General features: G+C 49.9%; 1 protein-coding gene across 8 annotated transcripts in view; it reads left to right on the forward strand.

Annotated features, from left to right (window-relative positions):
- LOC119856505 (NACHT, LRR and PYD domains-containing protein 1a-like) overlaps nt 1–18,935 on the forward strand; it is a 50,796-nt gene that overhangs the window by 18,177 nt on the left and 13,684 nt on the right. For all 8 annotated transcript variants that reach the window (XM_043517244.1, XM_043517247.1, XM_043517248.1 and 5 more), the window contains 2 exons: nt 5,125–5,166; nt 5,695–6,061. In XM_043517244.1, the coding sequence (XP_043373179.1) occupies nt 5,125–5,166; nt 5,695–5,993 (341 nt within the window). In that variant the 3' untranslated portion in view covers nt 5,994–6,061. The remainder of the gene's footprint in view (nt 1–5,124; nt 5,167–5,694; nt 6,062–18,935) is intronic.

Here is an 18,935-nt window from a genome sequence, read left to right on the forward strand (position 1 = left end):
AATACAGCTATCCCTCTGATACTTGTTTTAAGAAAACTCTCTGGGGTCGCTATAAACCACTAGTCATAGGCTCCTGAAGGGAAGCCCAGCAGGGCAATAATGGTGGAGACATAGGGTACTGTAGCCCAGGGCCTGGCCTACGCGTGGAAGGATCACATGATTCCATCCCAAAAAAGGTGAAGGCACGAGCCCTAAGAAAGATGCACTGAGCAGCCAGAAAGGGGACAGAGGTGCAGCTAGCCCTGAAACTGTGACTTCTAGAAACCTAAAGGAACAGGAGCTAGCGTTTAGGTGGAAGAGGTGCTCTGTTTTGAGCAGCCAGTTGCACAATATCAAAGTGTATAAGTTTTGTCCTGGACCATTTCCAGAGAAATCTTGAGCAGCTCAGGCATCCTGTTGAAAAGCTCTGGAAAAGCTTTAAAATCACCCAGTTGTTGCTACTGACAAGACAACCGCCGCTTCTGGGGATGATCAAAGAAATGCAGGGCTGGAAGGAACCTTGAGAAGTTATAACATCCAGCCCCCCCTGCACTGAAATAGGGCCCAGGAATCCTAAACCATCCCTGACAGGTTCACCCAACCGGTTCATAAAAACCTCCAATGACAGTGATTCCACAACCTCCCTTGGAAGCCTGTCCTAGAGCTTAACTACCCTTAGAGTTAGAATATGTTTCCTCATATCTAACCTAAATCTGCCTTACTGCTGATTAAGCCCATTACTTCTTGTCCTACCTTCAGGGACATAGAGAACAATTGATCCCTGTCCGCTTTGTAACAGCCTCTAACATTTCAAGACTGTTATCAGCGCCCCCACCCCCACCCCCTTTTTGCAAGACTAGACGTGCCCAGTTCTTTTTTAACCTTTCCTAACAGCTCAGGTTTTCTAAACCTTTTCTCATTTTTGTTGCTCTCCTCTGGACTCTTTTCAATTTGTTCACGTTTCCTAAAGTGCAGCATCCAGATTTGGACACAGGGCTCCAGCAGGGGCCTCACAAGGCCAAGTAGAGTGGGACAATTATCTCCTGTACCTTACAGGTGGAATTCCGGTTAATATGCCCCTGCATGCTTTTTTGCAACTGCACCACATTGTTGACTCAAATTCAATTTGTAAGAACTTAAGAATGGTCCATCTAGCCCAATATTCTGTCTTCTGGTGCCAGATGCTAGTGCCAGATGTTTCAGAGGGAATAAACAGAACAGCAATTATCAGGTGATCCATCCTCTGTTGTCCAGTCACAGCATCTGGCAGTCAGAGGCTTAGGGACACCCAGTTACATCCCTGACCATCTTGGCTAATAACCATTGATAGACCTATCCTCCACGAACTTATCAAATTCTTTTTTGAACCCAGTTATAGTTTTGGCCTTCACAACATCCCTGGGCAACGAGTTCCACAGGTTGACTATGCGTTGCATGAAGAAGTACATCCTTTTGTTTGTTTTAAACCTGCTATTAATTTCATTGGGTGACTCCTGGTTCTTGTGTTATGTGAAGGGGTAAAAAAAACTTCCTTATTCACTTTCTCCACAATATTTATAATTTTATAGACCTCTGCTATATCCCCCCTTAGTCGTCTCTTTTCTAAGATGAATAATGGCAGTCTTTTTAATCTCTTAATTAAGCTGTTCCATACCCCTAATAATTTTTGTTGCACTTCTCTGTACCTTTTCCAGTTCTAATGTATCTTTCTTGAGATGACCAGAACTTCATGCAGTGTTCCAGGTGTTGGCATAACGTGGATTTATAAGTGGCATTATGATATTTTCTGTCTTCTTTTCTCTCTCTCTTCAAATGATTCCTAGCATTCTGTTTGCTTTTTTGACTGCCTCTGCACATTGAGCAGAGGTTTTCAGAGAACTATCCACAATGAATCCCTGATCTCTTTCTTGGGTGTTAACAAGTAATTGAGAACCCACTACTTTGTTTGTATAGTTGGGATTATGCTTTGTTTTCCAACGTGCATTCCTTTGCTTTGCTTTTATCAACATTGAATTTCATCTGCCATTTTGTTGTTTTCATCTGCCTTTCACAGAGTTTTGTGAGATGTCTTTGTAATTCTTTGCAGCGAGCTTTGGACTCCCTGAGTAATTTTGTATCATTTGCAAACTTTGCCACCTCACTGTTTACCCCCTTTTGTCCAGATCATTTATGAATGTTGAATAGGACTGGTTCTAGTACAGATCCCACAATTTACCTCTCTCCATTCTGAGAACTGACTATTTATTCCTACCCTTTGTTTCCTATCTTTTAACCAGTTACTTATCCATGAGACTACCTTCCCTGTTATCCCATGACAGCTTGCTCTTCTTAAGAGCCTTTGGTGAGGGAACTTGTCAAAGGCTCTCTGAAAAATCTAAGTACACTATATCCACTGGATCACCCTTCTCCACATGCTTGTTGAGCCCCTCAAAGAATTCTAGTAGAGTGGTGAGGCATGATTTCTCGTTACAAAAACCATGTTGACTGTTCAACAAATCGTGTTCATCTGTGTGTCTGATAACTCTGTTCTTTACTGTAGTTTCAACCAGTTTGCCTGGTATTGAAGATATTCATCCATCTGACGCCTACGGGCTAACACCATACAAATACTAAAATGGGGGAAATACACTGAAATTGGGTGTCCCCACAAGGCATTACTTTGTTTGCGGTACAAGGGGTTTCACACATCATTACTGAAACTTACTGTGGTGCTGAGTAGTGCTAATGGCTGCCATCAGGGGTGCAGGACCATCACAGATCCAGGGGGGCAGCTATACATTTGCCTTCTTACCTAACAGCAGAAGCAATTGAGAATGTTTTGTAGCGCAGACAGGAGCCTGCAGGGCAAGCCCATTATTATTCGTTGTGTTGCCTGAGACCTACAGTCATGGCCCAGAACCCAACTGTGCTAGGTGCAGTACATTAATTTATGGGTGTATTAAGGTAGTGCCGAGAAGCCCTATTCAGGGACCAGGACTGCACTGTGCTAGGTGTTGTCCCTGTCCCAGAGCACTGACAATCTGAGCTGGAAGCCGACCAGGTGCTGGATGTTCAGGGGTCGCAGTGAGTTAGCCATTAGAGAAGCAGTTGCTCGGTGACCCTGTAAGGAAGCAAAGGCAGATGAGCCAGCTGCTTATTGGGCACCAGGCTGAGTGTCTGGTTGGGGATGTTTGCTAAAGCCCATGAATTGTACATTCCTCCTGCTGGTCAGGGAAGCAGGACGCAGTGTCTGTTTCTGGGAATAAACAGATGACACCAAAAATAAACCGGACTTCTATCACTGATCACTCAACCAAACTGAAACTACCCTGCAAGGCCCAAAATTACAGCTTTCTGCTCAGCCAAAGGAGCAACAGTATTACAGACATTTACAATGCGCTGAGCTTATCATCCTGTACTGGGCGTTTGACATATCAGTAATAATAACCAGAAGCCAGAGGTGAAAGTAAGCCAGTATGCCCCAGTACGGCATACCGGTAAGAGCCGGTGCGCCGTACCAGGACTGGCTTTCCGAGAGGGCAATTTAAAGCCCTGGGATAGCGCCGGTGGGGCTGCGGCAGGGATTTAAAGAGTCCGGGGGGGGGGGGGGTAGCGGAGGCCAGAGCCCCGCCACTGCTACCCCAGGGCTCGGGCAGCAGGTCTCAGGCCAGGATTTAAAGGGCCCTGGAGCTCCAGCCACCACTATTGCCCCGGGGGCTTTTAAATTCCCACCTGAGCCCTGCTGCCCGAGCCCTGGGGTAGGGGTGGGGGGGGGCTCTTGTGAGGATTTAAAGAGCTCTGGAGTTCCAGCCACCGCTACTGCCCCAGCCCTTTAAATCCCCGCCGGAGCCCTGCTGCCGAAGCCCTGGGGTAGTGGCGGTGGGGCTCCGGTGTGACGACACAAATCTCAACTCCCCTTTTGCAACTAGGTGCAGTTTCTGCCACGCAAAGTGACCATCTTGGCTACTTCTCAGGACTTGCTACTGCCTGGCCAGGGTTGCAAATCAGGAGCGATGGGGTTTTGGTCGAAAAAACTCATGATTTGCTTCCTCAGGAATTGGGAGAGGAAGATTTTTGCGTCATTGCACCGGGGCGGTAGCGGCTGGAGCTCTGGGGCTCTTTAAATCCCCGATGGAGCCCGGCCACTGCGGCCCCAGGGCTCGGGCAACAGGGCTCAGGCGGGGATTTAAAGGACTCGGGGCTCCAGCAGCCGCTACCATAGTGGAACCCCAGGCCCTTTAAAGCTCTGCCACAGGCCAGAGCCCCGGGGTAGCAGTGGCAGCTGGGAGCCCCCAGGGCTCCTCAGTGATTTAAAGGGCCCGGGGCTCCGCTGCAGTAGCGGCAGCTGGAGCCCTGGGCCCTTTAAATTGCCCCCAAGCCCCAGGGCTCCCAGCCGTCTCTGCAGCTGGTCGCTCTGGGGTGATTTAAAGGGCCCCGGCTCCCAGCCACCACTACTGCAGCTGGAGCTCTGGGGGATTTCAGGCCACGCCTCTTCTGGTTGAGGACCCGCCCCCTGCTCAGGACTCCGGCTTACCGGTAAATCCTCTAACTTACTTTCACCCCGTCAGAAGCTAAAAGCCTGAAGCAACAGCTGTGTGTGCTTGTCATCTTGAGATCAATTATTGGTGTTTTAATTAAAATACATTTGTTATTACAGTGGGTTTGTTTGTAGATTTCTTGAAAAAGTAATAAGGAAAAAGATTTTAAAAACATGAGCCTAGCGGGCACCTTGGGCACTGTCAGCAGTGACATAAGTGCTGTTGTTCAGAGACATGTCACTGGGTGTACACGGCAACTTGCACTCACCAGATGCCAGATCAGGGTGTGTGAGAGCGAGTGTGTGTTAAGTGTATACATTTCTTCTATTTGATGTTCTGGGTGGGGCGACGGGGACCACACAGCAGCGGTCTAAGAACAGAGGCATTGCCACACTCGTTGAGTCTGATATTTGGGTACGGTCTCTGACAGTGGCCAGTAACAGATCCTTCAGGGGAATCTAAATAACTCATTAGCTGGTGTATCATTCTCTCAACTCTAAAGATAATCACACTGCTATGTGACTGGCTTAGCCAATCAGATCTGCAAGTGGCCTGTGTGGTGTGAGGCGAGCAGAACAAACAGAAAATTAGGACAAGTTTTTCAGTCTTCTTCCTTCCTCCCTTCCAGGTGACATTGAACACAGTTCACCATCAACAGAATGCCACACAGGTCAGTTCATCTCCCCTGATATAAAGAGGCCTTATTTTAGGAGGACAGAAATTACAGAAGAAATAGCAAGTCAGCGGTAGAACCAGGACTCCTACCTGCCCCCCCATACTGTAACCACTAGGCAGTTGTCCTGCCCCAATCCAGGATTCTAATTCAGAGCAGGTGCAGGGAGTGGGTGGACATCAAGTTGGGGGGAGCGGGGGATTCTGACAGGAAAGAAGAGAGGTTTGGGTATTGGAAGGTAACTCCTGCGAGGAGGGGAAGATGGTCAAGGTAACTGAGTTAGGGAGGTCTCTGTGGGAGGGGACAGCAGAAGCATGGAGGGGGTGAGCAAAGGGGAAACCCCACAGACTGGAACAGAGGCAGTGAGTCTGAGTACAGAGCACAGGGATTGCGAAGAGGTACCAAGCATTTGCTGTAGAGGAGAGAGGTGTAACATGAAGGGGCAGAGCCTGGGAGTGAAGGAGAGCAGGGAATGGTACCTGGGTGGGGAGTGGCTGGACTGGACTTTGCTGGCCCATGTTCTAGGAGGTGGCACGGGGAAGACAATGAGAGATCACCTCCTGGACACCCTGAAAAACCTCCGAGAGGCAGAGCTGAAGGAGTTCAAGAGCAAACTGACTGACATCAAGCTAGAAAAGAAATACCACAACCACATACCTCGATGTGACCTGGAGAATGCAGAGCCTGTGGAGATCACTGAGCTGCTGATCAGTCACTACAGAGAGCACTGTGCAGTGGAGGTGACGACGATGGTGCTGGAAGCTATCAACCAGAGAGACCTGGCAGAGAGACTTCGCAGGGCAACAATGGCTGGTCAGGAATGAGCCAGTGTGGGGAGATCAGCCTCCTCTCTGCAAGGGATCCCACTGCATCTTCATCTCTGCATCCTCCCGCTCTCTGAATTCTAAGCACAATCCCAGACAGAATAAACTCCTCTCTCTTCGTAAGTCAGAGCCCTTGGGAACTGAATACAAAGCCAGTTCCTTTCCGAGTTCACGTTTTTCTGACCCTTTAGGATCAGGTTTCACTTTAATTGTCTTTCTGTTCTCCCTTCCCCCAAACTCTTTTCAACCCCCTACTCCTATCTGCAACCTGCAGTTTTGATTGTATTATCCCCCTACCCACTTGAATACATTTGTTCTCTATTTATCATTCCACTAGTAACTCTGCAGGCTGTTAAATAGCAGCTATTAAAGTTAGACATTTTAAAATCACCATGTCCAGGTAATTTGCATCCAAGAGTTTTAAAAGAGCTGGCGGAGGAGTGTTAATGTTGATTTTCAATAACTCTTGGGAAGTTCAAGAAGACTGGAAGAAAGTGAATGTTGTGCCAGTATTTTAGAAGGGTAAATGGGATGACCCAGGTAATTATAGGTTGGTCAGCCTGACATCAATCCTGGGCAAGATAATGGCACAGCTGATATTGCACTCTAATAAAAAAATGTAATTAAGGTAATAAAATTAATGCTAAGCACAATGGATTTGTGGAATATAGATCCTGTCAAACCAACTTGATACCTTTTTTTGTGAGATTACAAGTTTGGCTGATAAAGGTAATAGTGTCAATGTAAGATACATAGACCTGGTCTACACTACAAAGCTACGTTGACCTAAGTCAGCTTGTTTTGACTTAGTTTTACATGTGTCCACACCTGCATTAGTCTCCTGCTAACATAAGATCACCTCTCCAGATGACAGAGTCAGAGCTGACCTATTTCTAGTATAGACACTGCATTACCTGTGTTGATCCTAACAGTTCTCCAGCAGCTGTCCCACAATGCCCTGGTTGCCCCCATGACAGTGACCATTCTGGTCACCACTGTGAAATCCATTGCCCAGGGGTCACAGACACTGGAAGCCCCCTTCTGTCCCCTTGAAAAACTTCATTGTGTTTTGGGATTGTCCACCTTGGCAAGCATGCAACAGGCCAGGAAGACCACCACCACATCTGGGGCTCCCCTGCAGACCTGACACTTCTACAATGAACTGCACACCCCTCCAGAACCCCAAATCTGACTAGGACACTTTGCAAGAGCTGGCCAATGCACAACGAGGAGGAGGAGGACGACGGGGGAAAAGCTGAGGGGAATCCAAAAAACTGCTAGGAGCTGCTTGAAACTCTCCCAGAATTGAGCCAGTCCCACCACGCGAGCACAGATGAGCCCGGGATGAAGGTGAAGGGAGCTTAGGTACATGTATTGGTACAGTACTCCGCATATTCAGAAGAGTGCTGGGAATACAATTAAAATTAATATTCTGGAATACATTATCATTGCCACTTCAATCAACTGCTATATGCCGGAAATTAATTCAAAAAAGATAATTGTAGCAGTCCTAATTACACAATCCACAAGAGATCCCTAGCCTGTGCTCAAATTGAGGTAGAAAGAAGAGGTGGAGGCGGTGTTCCCCTTTCCTGTTTTTGTTAGGTATGGAGGACGACAATTCTCCTCATGCAGAGTGCTATGTTCATCCATACAGGGACGACCCTTGTACCTTCAAGTGATCTCAATGAAACAATCATGGAAATACTGTGCAATCCTCCCCCCAGTCATTGTAAGGGATGGTAGTTTTGTTTCTTCCTCCACGATAGGAGACATTCCCGTGCCACTCTGCATGGAGATCCACTGGCAAATTGCATTAAGCGGGCTAGCAGCATTTAGGCTTGGGCAGCTTAGGGACGCTACCAGCAGGTGCATTCTCTAGCTTTGGTCAACCTCAGGAATGAGATATCAGTCAAAATCACCCCTGCCTGTAAAAATAGTGACAATATTCAATTCACTGCATTTTCCCTTTACTTATACCCAGGGGCTCCTGGCATGAAAACCTCGAGTGTAATAGGTTCCCATCTTCCCATACTCCTCTGTACTCACTCTGGCTTGAGCTGCAGAGCCACAGCAATGGGCTGTCTGAAAGCTAAAGTGACAGCTCGCATGATTAAATAAAGATTTTTGTGGGAATAACATAAGGGGAGTTATGAGGTTTATCTTCCCCTTTCTGCTCTGACTGTAAATCTAACAACGATTCAGTCTGTTTTTATCAGCAGCTTCTGCTGTGGTGCCCTTGAGAGGTGCCCTCTCCACGCCCGATCAATACCTGACCCAGCTCACGTGAAGAAAGAAGCAGTCCAGGGAGATGTTCCAAGATTCTCCAGTCCACAGCAGCTTGTGACTGCGAACACAGGGATTGGAGGGGGTTAAATGATCAAGAGCAGAGTGACAGACAAAGATGGAGAGGTTGGATGTGGGAGGAGAGGCAAAGGGACCAAGAGGTGCAGTGGGAAGTGCATCAGGACATGAAGGCCCAAACCTGTCTCCAACTACTGGGGCATACGGTGGCAGACACCTTTGCTATAAAGCATGTAAGACTCCACATGCATTGTCTTTGAGGATGGCTCAGAATAGTATACATCCTGAAAAGACATCAGTGCCCTTAACAATCAAAACCTCTCTCAACTGGTGGGCAGATCCTCGCAATGTATGTGCAGGAGTTCCCTTCACCCAACCACCCCTGTTGCCAACATTGATGATGGATGCAAATGGTCCAGACGATTATGGAGCTAAATGCCCAAAGACTCCAGACACAACAGCCTTTCCATCCCCTGGAAAACTCCATTGTTTCTGCTCCCTATATCCCCAGAAGATTAGACGGCAGCATGGCATGAACTGGGAGAAGTGTGGGGCAGCACACTCAATGTAAAATATTCAGGGGGTCTGCCCTCATGTAAACTTGTTCATGCACAGTGGGATGTGGGGGCGGGGAGGGGGGAAGGCGCAGAGGTGGTGTTAAATAAGTCTAGAACTTCCCAGTGCTCCAAGAAGACTGGCAGAAAGAAAATCTTGTGCCATTATTTTAAAAGGACAAACAGAATGACCCAGGTAACTATAGGCCTGTCTGACATCGATCTCAAGCACGCTAATGATACAGGACTCGATTTATAAAGAATTAAAAGGAGGATAAAGTGATTAATGCAAATCATCATAGGTTTATGGAAAACAAAAACTGTGATATAAACTTAATAGCTTTGTTTTGATGAGATTACAGGTTTGAGTGATAAAGGTAATAGTGTTGATGCGATAGAATTCTGGCAGGCATTTGACATGATACCGCACAAAATTTTGATTAAAAATATACATAATGATATAATATTAATGTAACTATAGTGCCCTGGTGGAGAAGATGGAGTCTGCTCTGCAGGTGGCTCTGTGTACCGGGGTCAAACTCACCGCTGCAGCGCCTCCTGCTGGTTGTTTTGGGAATTTGCTCCTTCAGCACTCTGCTTTTGCAAGTGGTGTCTCGCTCACCATTACTCAGTTTCCACCATCCTCGCAGTTGGACCCACATCATTCCCAGCCCATGGTGTCCACTTCTGGGCACTGCCCTCCAGCTGTGCCCGCTCCACTGACTCTCCCCTAGTCCCTTTCTAGGGGACTGGCAGCTTCTGGTTCTATCACTTGCCTCAGTGGCTCACTGCAGTCCTCAATCTAGCCCCTTCCTCCAAGGGCAAATTGCAGTCTGTCTTAGCCACTCTCATCACTAGCATGTGGGGGCAAAAAGGGGGCCCAGGCCTGCCCGCTGCTCTGGGCCCCAATCCAGGGACCCTCTAGTAGCAGCCACTTACTGCCTTCCTTCAACTCCCTTCTATGGCCTGCTTCCCTGAGCCACTTCCCCACAGCCCCAGCACCTTCTCTGCTTTTTGTATCAGGGCCCCAGTCTGGCAGTCATCGGCCTAGAGCCGAGCCGAGCCGAGCCGAGCCCTGCCCTCTTCCCTAAGAGCCAATTCTTCTCCCTTTGCCCTCCAGGGAGAGAATGAGTTCCTTGCCACCCTGCAGCCTTCTTATAAGGCCCAGCCTGGCCCTGATTGGCTGCTTTGAAGCCTCAGCTTGATTGACTCTCAGTAAGCCCTTTCCTAGTTGGCTGGGGCTCTACACAACCCCCTTTGTCCTGTTTTAACCCCTTCCGTGCCATAGTGGGGCAGCTGCCTCACTACACTCTGGCTGAGAAAAGGCATGCACAGGAATGCAGCAAGGAAACTCCCTCTCCCCCAGGGGCACCTGTTCCAACCCCCCAACCCCGCCTCGAGTGGTCACACTCACACACACAACCCAGAGTAGTACAATGAATACAGGACAGGGAACTATGTACAGAGGGACGAAAGGAGAAAAACAACAGGGGCTTCTCTGCTCTTTGAAGTCTTTAAACCATGATTTGAGGACTTCAATAGCTCAGCCATGGGTGAGGTTTTCCATAGGAGTGGGTGGGTGAGATTCTGTGGCCTGCGCTGTGCAGGAGGTCGGACTAGATGATCAGAATGGTCCCTTCTGACCTTAGTATCTATGAATCTGTGAAAAGATGGGGAAGCAATAAAACAGGGTTACATCGAACACGAGGCCCCACAGGCCCCGCAGTACCACAGTCTGAATGGACAGACACTGAGCAATACGTCTGCACTCAGAGCTCAGGAGTTCTGGGCAGAGTTCCAGCCAAGTGGTGAGTCCTGGATGCTCCTGGTCACCTTTGGTGCGAATAACCTTTCCCCAGCAAATCCCTCCGGTGCCCTCCTCTGCCACTCTCTGCAAACCTACACAGAGTGACCACCTCCCACTTAGCTAGCTGCAGCCTCCCTCCTTATTCCCAATGCAAGGCCGCAAGCCCCAGTACTCACAGCCCCACACAGCTCTGGGCAGCAGTGATACTGGGTCCAGCTCTGGTCCATCCTCAGGTGATTCTTCCCTGGCACAGTGCTCCTCCTGGCTCCTGTCCTGGGGCATCCCCAGTCAGCTGCTCTGTCCCTTCCAAGTTTCAGGCAGGTTCTCAGCTGTGGGGGCCGCTTGTCTGGAGCTCCAGACACACAACTCCTGTTGCCCTCCCTCTCTCCTTGCCCCTGGAATAACCAGCACTTCCTATGCCTTAGGATAAGGATTTAAAGGGGCCATGCTCTGTAATCCCCAAGGGGGATGGGGCATGGGTCACTTGCTGGAGGATTCTCTGCACCTTGAAGTCTTTAAACCATGATTTGAGGACTTCAATAGCTCAGACATAGGTGAGAGGTTTATTGCAGGAGTGGGTGGGTAAGATTCGATGGCCGGCATTGTGCAGGAGATCAGACTAGATGATCATAATGGTCCCTTCTGACCTTGATATCTGTGAATCTATGAATCTATGCAGGTCTCAACATGTAATTGTTAATGGGGAATCATTATCAAGCGGGCAGAGGTGAAAGTGGGCCAGTGTGGGCCTGTATAGCATACCGGTAAGAACCGGACGCTGGTACCAGCCTGCGCACGGCTGCTGTTAAAGCGCTGCCCCTTTTGCTCCACCCCGTTAGCGGCCCTGCCAGTAGGGGCAAACGGGGCAGCGACGTTAAAGCGTGGCCAGATGCTACCAGCAGGGCCACTGACAGGGAGGGAGCAAAAGGGGAAGCTGCCCCGGGGCCCAGTGATTTAAAAGGCAGCAGCCAGGAGCCCCAAGCCCTTCAAATCACCACCAGAGCCCTGGGGCTGCCAGCTTCAGCCACTGCAGCCCTGGGGCTTTTGGCCACCGCAGGAGCGGCAGCCATGAAGGGCTGGCTGGGGGAGTCTATCCCCAGCCCCACCCCTTCTGCCTGAGGCCCCACTCCTTCTAGAGACCCAGAGCTGCCCCACCCCCAAGGACGCCGACACCAGGTGCACCGGTAAGTCCTCCCATTTACTTTCCTCCCTGCAAGTGGGTATGTTTTTAGTGGGATCCTGCAGGGATCAGTTCTTGACCTTACGCTGTTTAACAGAGAGAGACAAGGAAGGAAAAAGAAAGAACTGTCTCCCAGCAGGCAGTTGGTCTGCTACAAAATGTCTGTTCCTACTGCGGGTGGATTTGCGATTCCAGGATTGGATTCCTGAGTCATCTCAGGACCCATAGGTAAATCCGTGGTAGAGATCATCCTCGAATCGAGGGGTCGCCAATGAATGAATGATTTAACGTTTTTATCAATGGCTTGGAAGACAATATAAAATCATCTCTGATAAAATGTGCAGATGACACAAAAATTGGAGGAGTGAAGAGGACAGGTCACTGATACAGAGTGAGCTGGATTAGTTGGTAAATTGGCTTAAGCAAACTATGCATTTTAATAGGACTAAATGTAAATGTATACATCTTGGATCAAAGCACGTAGGCAATACTTACAGGAGTAGGAACTCTATACTGGGAAGCAATGTCTGAGAAAGATCTGTGGGTTGTGAGGGATAATCAGCTGAACATGAGATTCCAGTGAGACTCTGAGCCCAAGAGGGCTAATATGGTACTCTGAAGCATATCCATGAGAATCTTGAGCAGGAGCAGAGAGGTTATTTTACCTCTGTCTTTGGCACGGGTGCAAACTCTGCTGAAATCCTGTGTCCAGTTCTGGTGTCCATAATTCAAGAAGGATTTTTTAAGGCCCATCTTGCCAATTTGGCTAGGATGATTTGGTTGGAGTTGGTCCTGCTTTGAGCAGGGGGTTGGACTAGATGACCTCCTGAGGTACCTTCCAACCCTGTTATTCTATGATTCTGATAAATTGAAGAGGGTTCAGACAAGAGCCACGAGAATGATTAAAGGGTTAGAAAACATGCTTGTTAGTGTTCAAGCTATTTAGCTTAACAAAGAGAAGTTTAAGGAATGACTTGATTACAGTTTATAAGTATCTACATGAGGAGCAAATATTTAATAATGGGCCCTTCAATCTAGCAGAGAGATCATATAACATGATCCAATGACTGAAAGTTGAAGTTAAACAAATTCAGACTGGAAATAAATGTGTACATTTTTAACCATTAGAACCTCATGGTGTTTTGTCCACTTCTATTCAAGGAAACTTGAGTATACACTAAATAAAGAAAATATACTAGAAATTCCCTATGTAGCATCAATTTCTCTTTCACTGAGCAATTGATAAGCAATGCCCCACAATCTGCTGCTGCTCGCCTAAGGGGCCACAGAGGCTAGGGATGTGAGGGAGGGGCTACTAAGTGGGGTGGTGGGACCTGAACTATTGCACAATGTGTGGCAGAGGGATAACATGGGTTTCCATCACCTATTGCCATTCCCCAAGGCGGCAGTGGGAAGACTTTGAGACTACTTTAGCAAAGTGGCACAACACTCCCTCTGTACAAAAGTTGGGACCAGTCTCATTGCAGGGGAAAGGTTTTCCCTCCCATGCCACAGCATTTGTGGAGAGGAAGATCTTCAAAGCCATGGCTGCTTTCATGGAGAATGAGATCTCTGGGAAAGTGCCCGGCCGGCTGAAGGCAAATAGCAGAGATGTGATCTCAGGAGCCACTGGCCCCAAGTTGATGTGGGAAATACCCTGGCTTCTTCTCCCTGTATCAGGGAAACTGCAGCTGCCTGAGCTCTGGCCCTCTGCTCCCTGTGACCCATCTCAGATCTTGCAGACAAGAAAAGAGGCAGGAGGGAGGCAGACTGGTGACAGAGGCAGAAAGACATGGCCCCTCTCCAGCGGAAGTGGACTTCCCCCCTAAGCAGCCAGCATGGAGTCTCCCATTGCTGTGGGTGAATTTAATCCTGAAATAGTCACAACCCAACTAGGAGTGGATGGTTTCCCTGTAAAGCTCAAATCATAAAACAGGTGAGTTCTTTTCCCCATGTCCCAGACCCTACAGGTACCTCCAAACCGAGCTCACCCCCGCCCCTAGAGGTGCTGGGAGAGGGTGTGCAGGAGGGCAGGGGAAGGAGCGGGCTGGTGTGGATAGTTTGGTAAAGGGGGACTGTAAGGCGGGGTCCCTGGGGGTCAGAGTTGAGGCTGTGAGGCATGATCTGTGGTGTATGGTAGATGTGGGGGGAGCTGGGAGAGGGAGGGAAGAGGGTCTGTCCTGGTAAATGGCTTAACTCTTTGTTTCCCTGCTTCTGTGGGTTTGTGTCAGGCCTGTGATCTGCACAGTGACCTCGGCTGCTTCAGGGCAGTCTTTGGTGGGTTCATTAACGCAGAACCGTTCGGTTGGTCGGTAGGGAGAATTTTAAACTGGATCGGGACAACTGGCAGCCACGTGGCTGTTCCCTTTCTTTAATTTGTGGTTGCACCTAGGGCCCCAGTTCAAATACAGTCCCAGGGTTGGGGTCTGGCTGGCTCAGGGTGGTGGGGAATGGGACATGGGCCTGTCCCCTTGGGAAGCATCATGAGGTGGAGTGGCCTCCTTCTGGCCCAGGGAGGGTTAATTCACCCTGTTGGACACAGTTACCCCTGCCCTGTCCCATCCCCCTTGCCCTCGCAGGAAGTGCGGGGGCAGGCCAGGAAATATAAGGGGCAGACCCTGCAGCTCAGTGGCCGCCAGACCAGGGAAGGAGCCAGATGTCCTCCCCAGAGACCTGGGTTGCCCGCAGAGCCCCTGTTGGGGTGTGTGGGGGGGGGGAGTGACAACGCTCCTAAGCTGGCCTGGAGAAAAGGCCGGCCATGGCCCCAGGAGCTGGAGAAACACAGAGAGGGAGCCACTCGACGAGAAGATGGGAAACCAGGTCCCCTGCAGCAGCCCAGGGAAAGGAGACATTGGGCCTGTTGTGGGGAGGCGAGGCAGCAACCCGCCCGTTTCCCCGCCAGCCCAGCGACGGGATCCCCTGTCGCTGCCAGGGCCCAGTGGAGCAGGGTGGGCCTGGGTCCCTCAACCCCCCAAGCCCTGCACTTGGGGCTGGACAAGCACTAACCCCTAGGCCAAGGGCCCTGAGGTATTGACTGTTTGCTGAGCTCATGTCCAGAGGCCCTGAGCCCTTGGCTGCATTTCGGTAGACCCTCATGCAGGAGCTCCGGGCCACAGACTTCTTACTGGTCCAGCCTGCAGCTATGACATGCCAAGTGGCTCGGCTGTGAACCAAGATACCAATTCCCTGCTGCAATTACTGTCCCTTGGCCGTTCTACACCCCACAATGGAGATGAGTCTGTCCTCGCAACTGGCCCCATCTGAGCCCCTTGCACACTGCTGTGGCAGAGGCTGGCCAACGAAGCCATCTATAGTGCACAGCCAGTTCACAGCAGAGGGTTGAGTCCCTCTAGGGCAGACTGGTGTGGGGACACAGTGCCCTGCCCCAGGTTGATAGCAATGTGGGGTGGAAGTTGGCAGTCTGACCCCCAGCAGAGCTATACAAATCAGGCGCACACAACACCATGGGGCTGAAATGCTCAAAGCTTTTTATTGACAGACCTGTAGCAGAGCAAGTGGGGACAGAGCTGGGCTGTGAGAGGGGAAGGCTGCACGATAGGTGACAGGCATTGCAGCGAAGCATGCTCTGGAGAGACAGCAGTGTCGGGTGTTTCATGCACATCAGGATGCCCTTGGAGAGCCTCTCTCCTCGGCACAGGCTGTGGGCTGGATACAGGGCGGTGAGAGGTGGTTTGGGAAGTTCTGCCTCTTCTGCTGAGCTCGGATCACGTCTCATGTTGGGACAGGAAGTTCGATGAGGAGAGAAGCTGCATGTGTCCTTACACTCTGTCATCAATGCCGCATGATGCCCATCTAGGGTGAAATTTTGCATATATTAGCATATTTCCATAAATTCTCACATATTGGAAGCACATTTGCTGGGGAAGTAGCTGCCCGCCTCTGCAAGGAGCCTTGTCTGTGTGACGAGTGCATGTGAATGACTATCTTACACATTTCTATGCCATACATCCAGTATTGTTCCTGACCTCCAGGGTGACCAATTGTACACACACACACACACACACACACACACACACTTTAAATAACAAAATCCTGCATAAAGAGAGTAACCCCCAAATATAATCATTGCCAATTATCAGCTTGTGTAACGTCCTTTTATCCCACCCTCTGTGTTGTCTGTGTAGATTGTGAGCACCAGGGGTCAGGGACTGGCTCTCACTATGTCTACACAGCACTGTAAACCCAGGTCTCTGGGGCCCAAGTGGTATGCGGACTAGGCATTTCCAATCCTCCACTTGAGCATCCACAAAGTATTGTAAATCTGGGTATACATGGGTTTACAGTGGCTGGAGCCGGGCCTCCCAGCCGGGCTGATGTATCCTAATTGTTCTACATAGATTTTCTGATTTGCGTCTGCAGCTTCACCTGCATCCACGCCGCAGAATGACAGGACTTGGGCCCGAGTCACAGTGGCCCACCCACTGGGTCCTGGAACCTGGTCCTGAGTGCTCGGAGACCTGAGGGAGGCTGATGTGTGTGTGGAGAGAAGGGGGTCTTGGGCTCAAACCTGAGTCAGAGCCCAGGCAGTGCAGTCGTACCCTGTTTGTCTGTGCAGTGTCTGGCACAACAGGGGCCTGATTGCGGTTGCAGCTACCGGCTAATGTAATTAAATAACAATGTTAGGGTCAGGGCCAGTTCTGAATGCATTGATCACTTTCTGCTTTCACAGGAAACCCTCCCACCCTGAGCCTGACCTCAGAAATACCAGGATATTTGATAAACTTCTCCTGCAGATCCGTCAAAAGGGCAAACCATCATCATCTAACGGGAGAGCACATGAAATCTGGTGGCTTGATTTCAGACAACACCACGTCTTACCCAGCTGAAGACCAAGGGTAGGTAAAAAAAGTCCCAAACCTGAATGCTCTCAGGTAGCTGGTGTCGGTGTATTTCACATGTCAAGGCAAACTTACCTCAGGAGAACATTGGGTGATTCAGAAATGAGATACAGGTTTTTCCCCTCTAGGCTATTGGATCCAACATAGCCCCAGGGCTAGTTCAAGGGGATGGAGAATGGGATACAGGACCTTTCCCCTCTTGGGGAAGCTGGCTTCAGTCCGGCTCCAGGGCAGGGGACTGGCTGGCTTAAAGGGATGGGAATGGGATACAGAGCCTATCCCCTCTAAGGGGTGTCGGCTCCCATCCAGCTTGCCATATGAGCAGGTTATTCCATGAGCATATTCCTGAGGGAATTCTGTGCCAAAAAATTAAAAATTCTGCACACAACATTTTAAAAAATTCTGCAAATTTTGTTTGTCAGAATAATAATATAATCACACCATTTTCAATTATTTCCTGACCAGTATTTTGAAACAAAAATTACCAAATTAATTGAAAATGGTGATTATATTGTTATTCTGTCACGCTGTTATTTTGACAAATAAAATATGCAGAACTTTCCAGGAATTTTTAAATTTTTAATTTTTCGGCGCAGAATTCCCTCAAGAGTTGCAGGGTTCTGTGTGGTGCAATCTGGGTGCGGGCAGCTTGGTGAGGGAGTCTGAGTGTGTTTGGGGGGAATCTGCATGCACAGGGGCTCATTGGGAGTTCTGGGTGCAGGGGGAGTGGGGCTTGGTGGGGAGGGGTGGACAGGGTGCAGCTGCCTGAGATTCAGGGGCGTGGGGGTCCGGGGTGGGGGGCTCCCGATATAGAGGGTGAGGCTCGGAAGAGTGGGAGTTTGGGGGGCTTGGTGGGGTGGTTCTGGGTGTGGGGGGAGGAGTCTCTGTATAGGGAGCTACTCCCCCTGTCCACCCAACCCCCATGCATCCAGATCCCCCCCACAACCAAAACCCCCACTGAGCCTCACCCCCACCCTACCAAGCCTTACCTTGTGCACCCAGACCCTCCTGCTAACTTCCCCCTCCCTGCGGTGCAGAGCCTTCTGCAGCCAAGGGAAGTTTTGGGGGAGTTGATGTGACCCAGCCCCAGCTGCTCTGTGCAGTGAAGGGGAGGGGGAATTCCATCCTCCTTTTCCCTGCCCAGCCGGGACTAATGTCCCTGGGTGGCCAAGGCATCCCCAGAGCCCCACAGAAACCATTTTCCAGAAATGTGGCTGGGAAACCACTTAATTCTAACCTGGGGCCCATGGAGCCACACAAGGGATGGACTTGGCTGCTGGTCTCCCACCTTCTCCATGGACCTGCTGTATATTGCAGCCCCCTAGCATCTGCAGGTACCTCTGGGCTCTCTCTAACCCGGAGAATCTCTGAGCAGGCATCCCTGCAGGTCAGGCTCTGCTGCAGCAGCCACCTCTCTCCAGAGAGAGAATGGCAGGGCCCTGCCAGGGAACAATTAACTAGCCAAAGGACAGGTAAAGATGCTGAGCCCCCAAAGCAAGAGGGAATCTACTCACCAGCTCTAGTTATACACAAGTGTCTGAAGCTTTGTGGCCAGCTCGTTCTGGTTGATTCCTCTGAGGACGCCCATGGCCACCTGAAGAGCCCATCCAGTGGTGTAGTAATTTATGATCAGGTCACACACAGTGAGGCGGTTTGCCTCCTCCAACTTCCCCTTGGGGATTCTGCTACAGCCCTGGGGCACCTCTGGAAGGCTGTTTAGTTTAGCCTTGAATCGCTCGAAATCATCTTTCCCCAGCTCATCCAGAACCTCCTGCAGGGCATCTTTCAAAGTCTTAGGCATCTTGTCTTGGCTGTTTGCTGAAAGTGGAACTGTGCTCTTCACTGAGTCTCTCTTTTTATCTCGTTCTCTTGCCCCTCCCCCCTTGTTCTCTTTCCTGTATCTTTCCTCTTCACTCATCTGTGTCCTTGCCTTCCCAACTCTGGAGTTTACCCTCTGGTTCTCCCTCCTCCCCCTGCCCCACATCCTCCCTGTCTCTGCCTATGATCTCAGACTCCTGGGACACAGAGTTGAGTAGTGCAATGAGAGCTGGTGGCCACAAAAGTCAAGCAGTTTCCTAAAATCAGGCAACTGATTGGGACAGGTCAGGTCTGTGGGTGCATCAATGTACTTTAAGCACAGAGATGGAGGACAGATTCAACTTCAGCAAACTTTCAAATTATTGTAGGAAACCCTCTCTTCTCCTTTCATTCCTTCTCTCTCTCTCTCCTGTCCCCTAA

This window comes from Dermochelys coriacea, chromosome 6, assembly GCF_009764565.3.
Source record: "Dermochelys coriacea isolate rDerCor1 chromosome 6, rDerCor1.pri.v4, whole genome shotgun sequence".
In the NCBI taxonomy this organism is placed as follows: Eukaryota; Metazoa; Chordata; order Testudines; family Dermochelyidae; genus Dermochelys; species Dermochelys coriacea.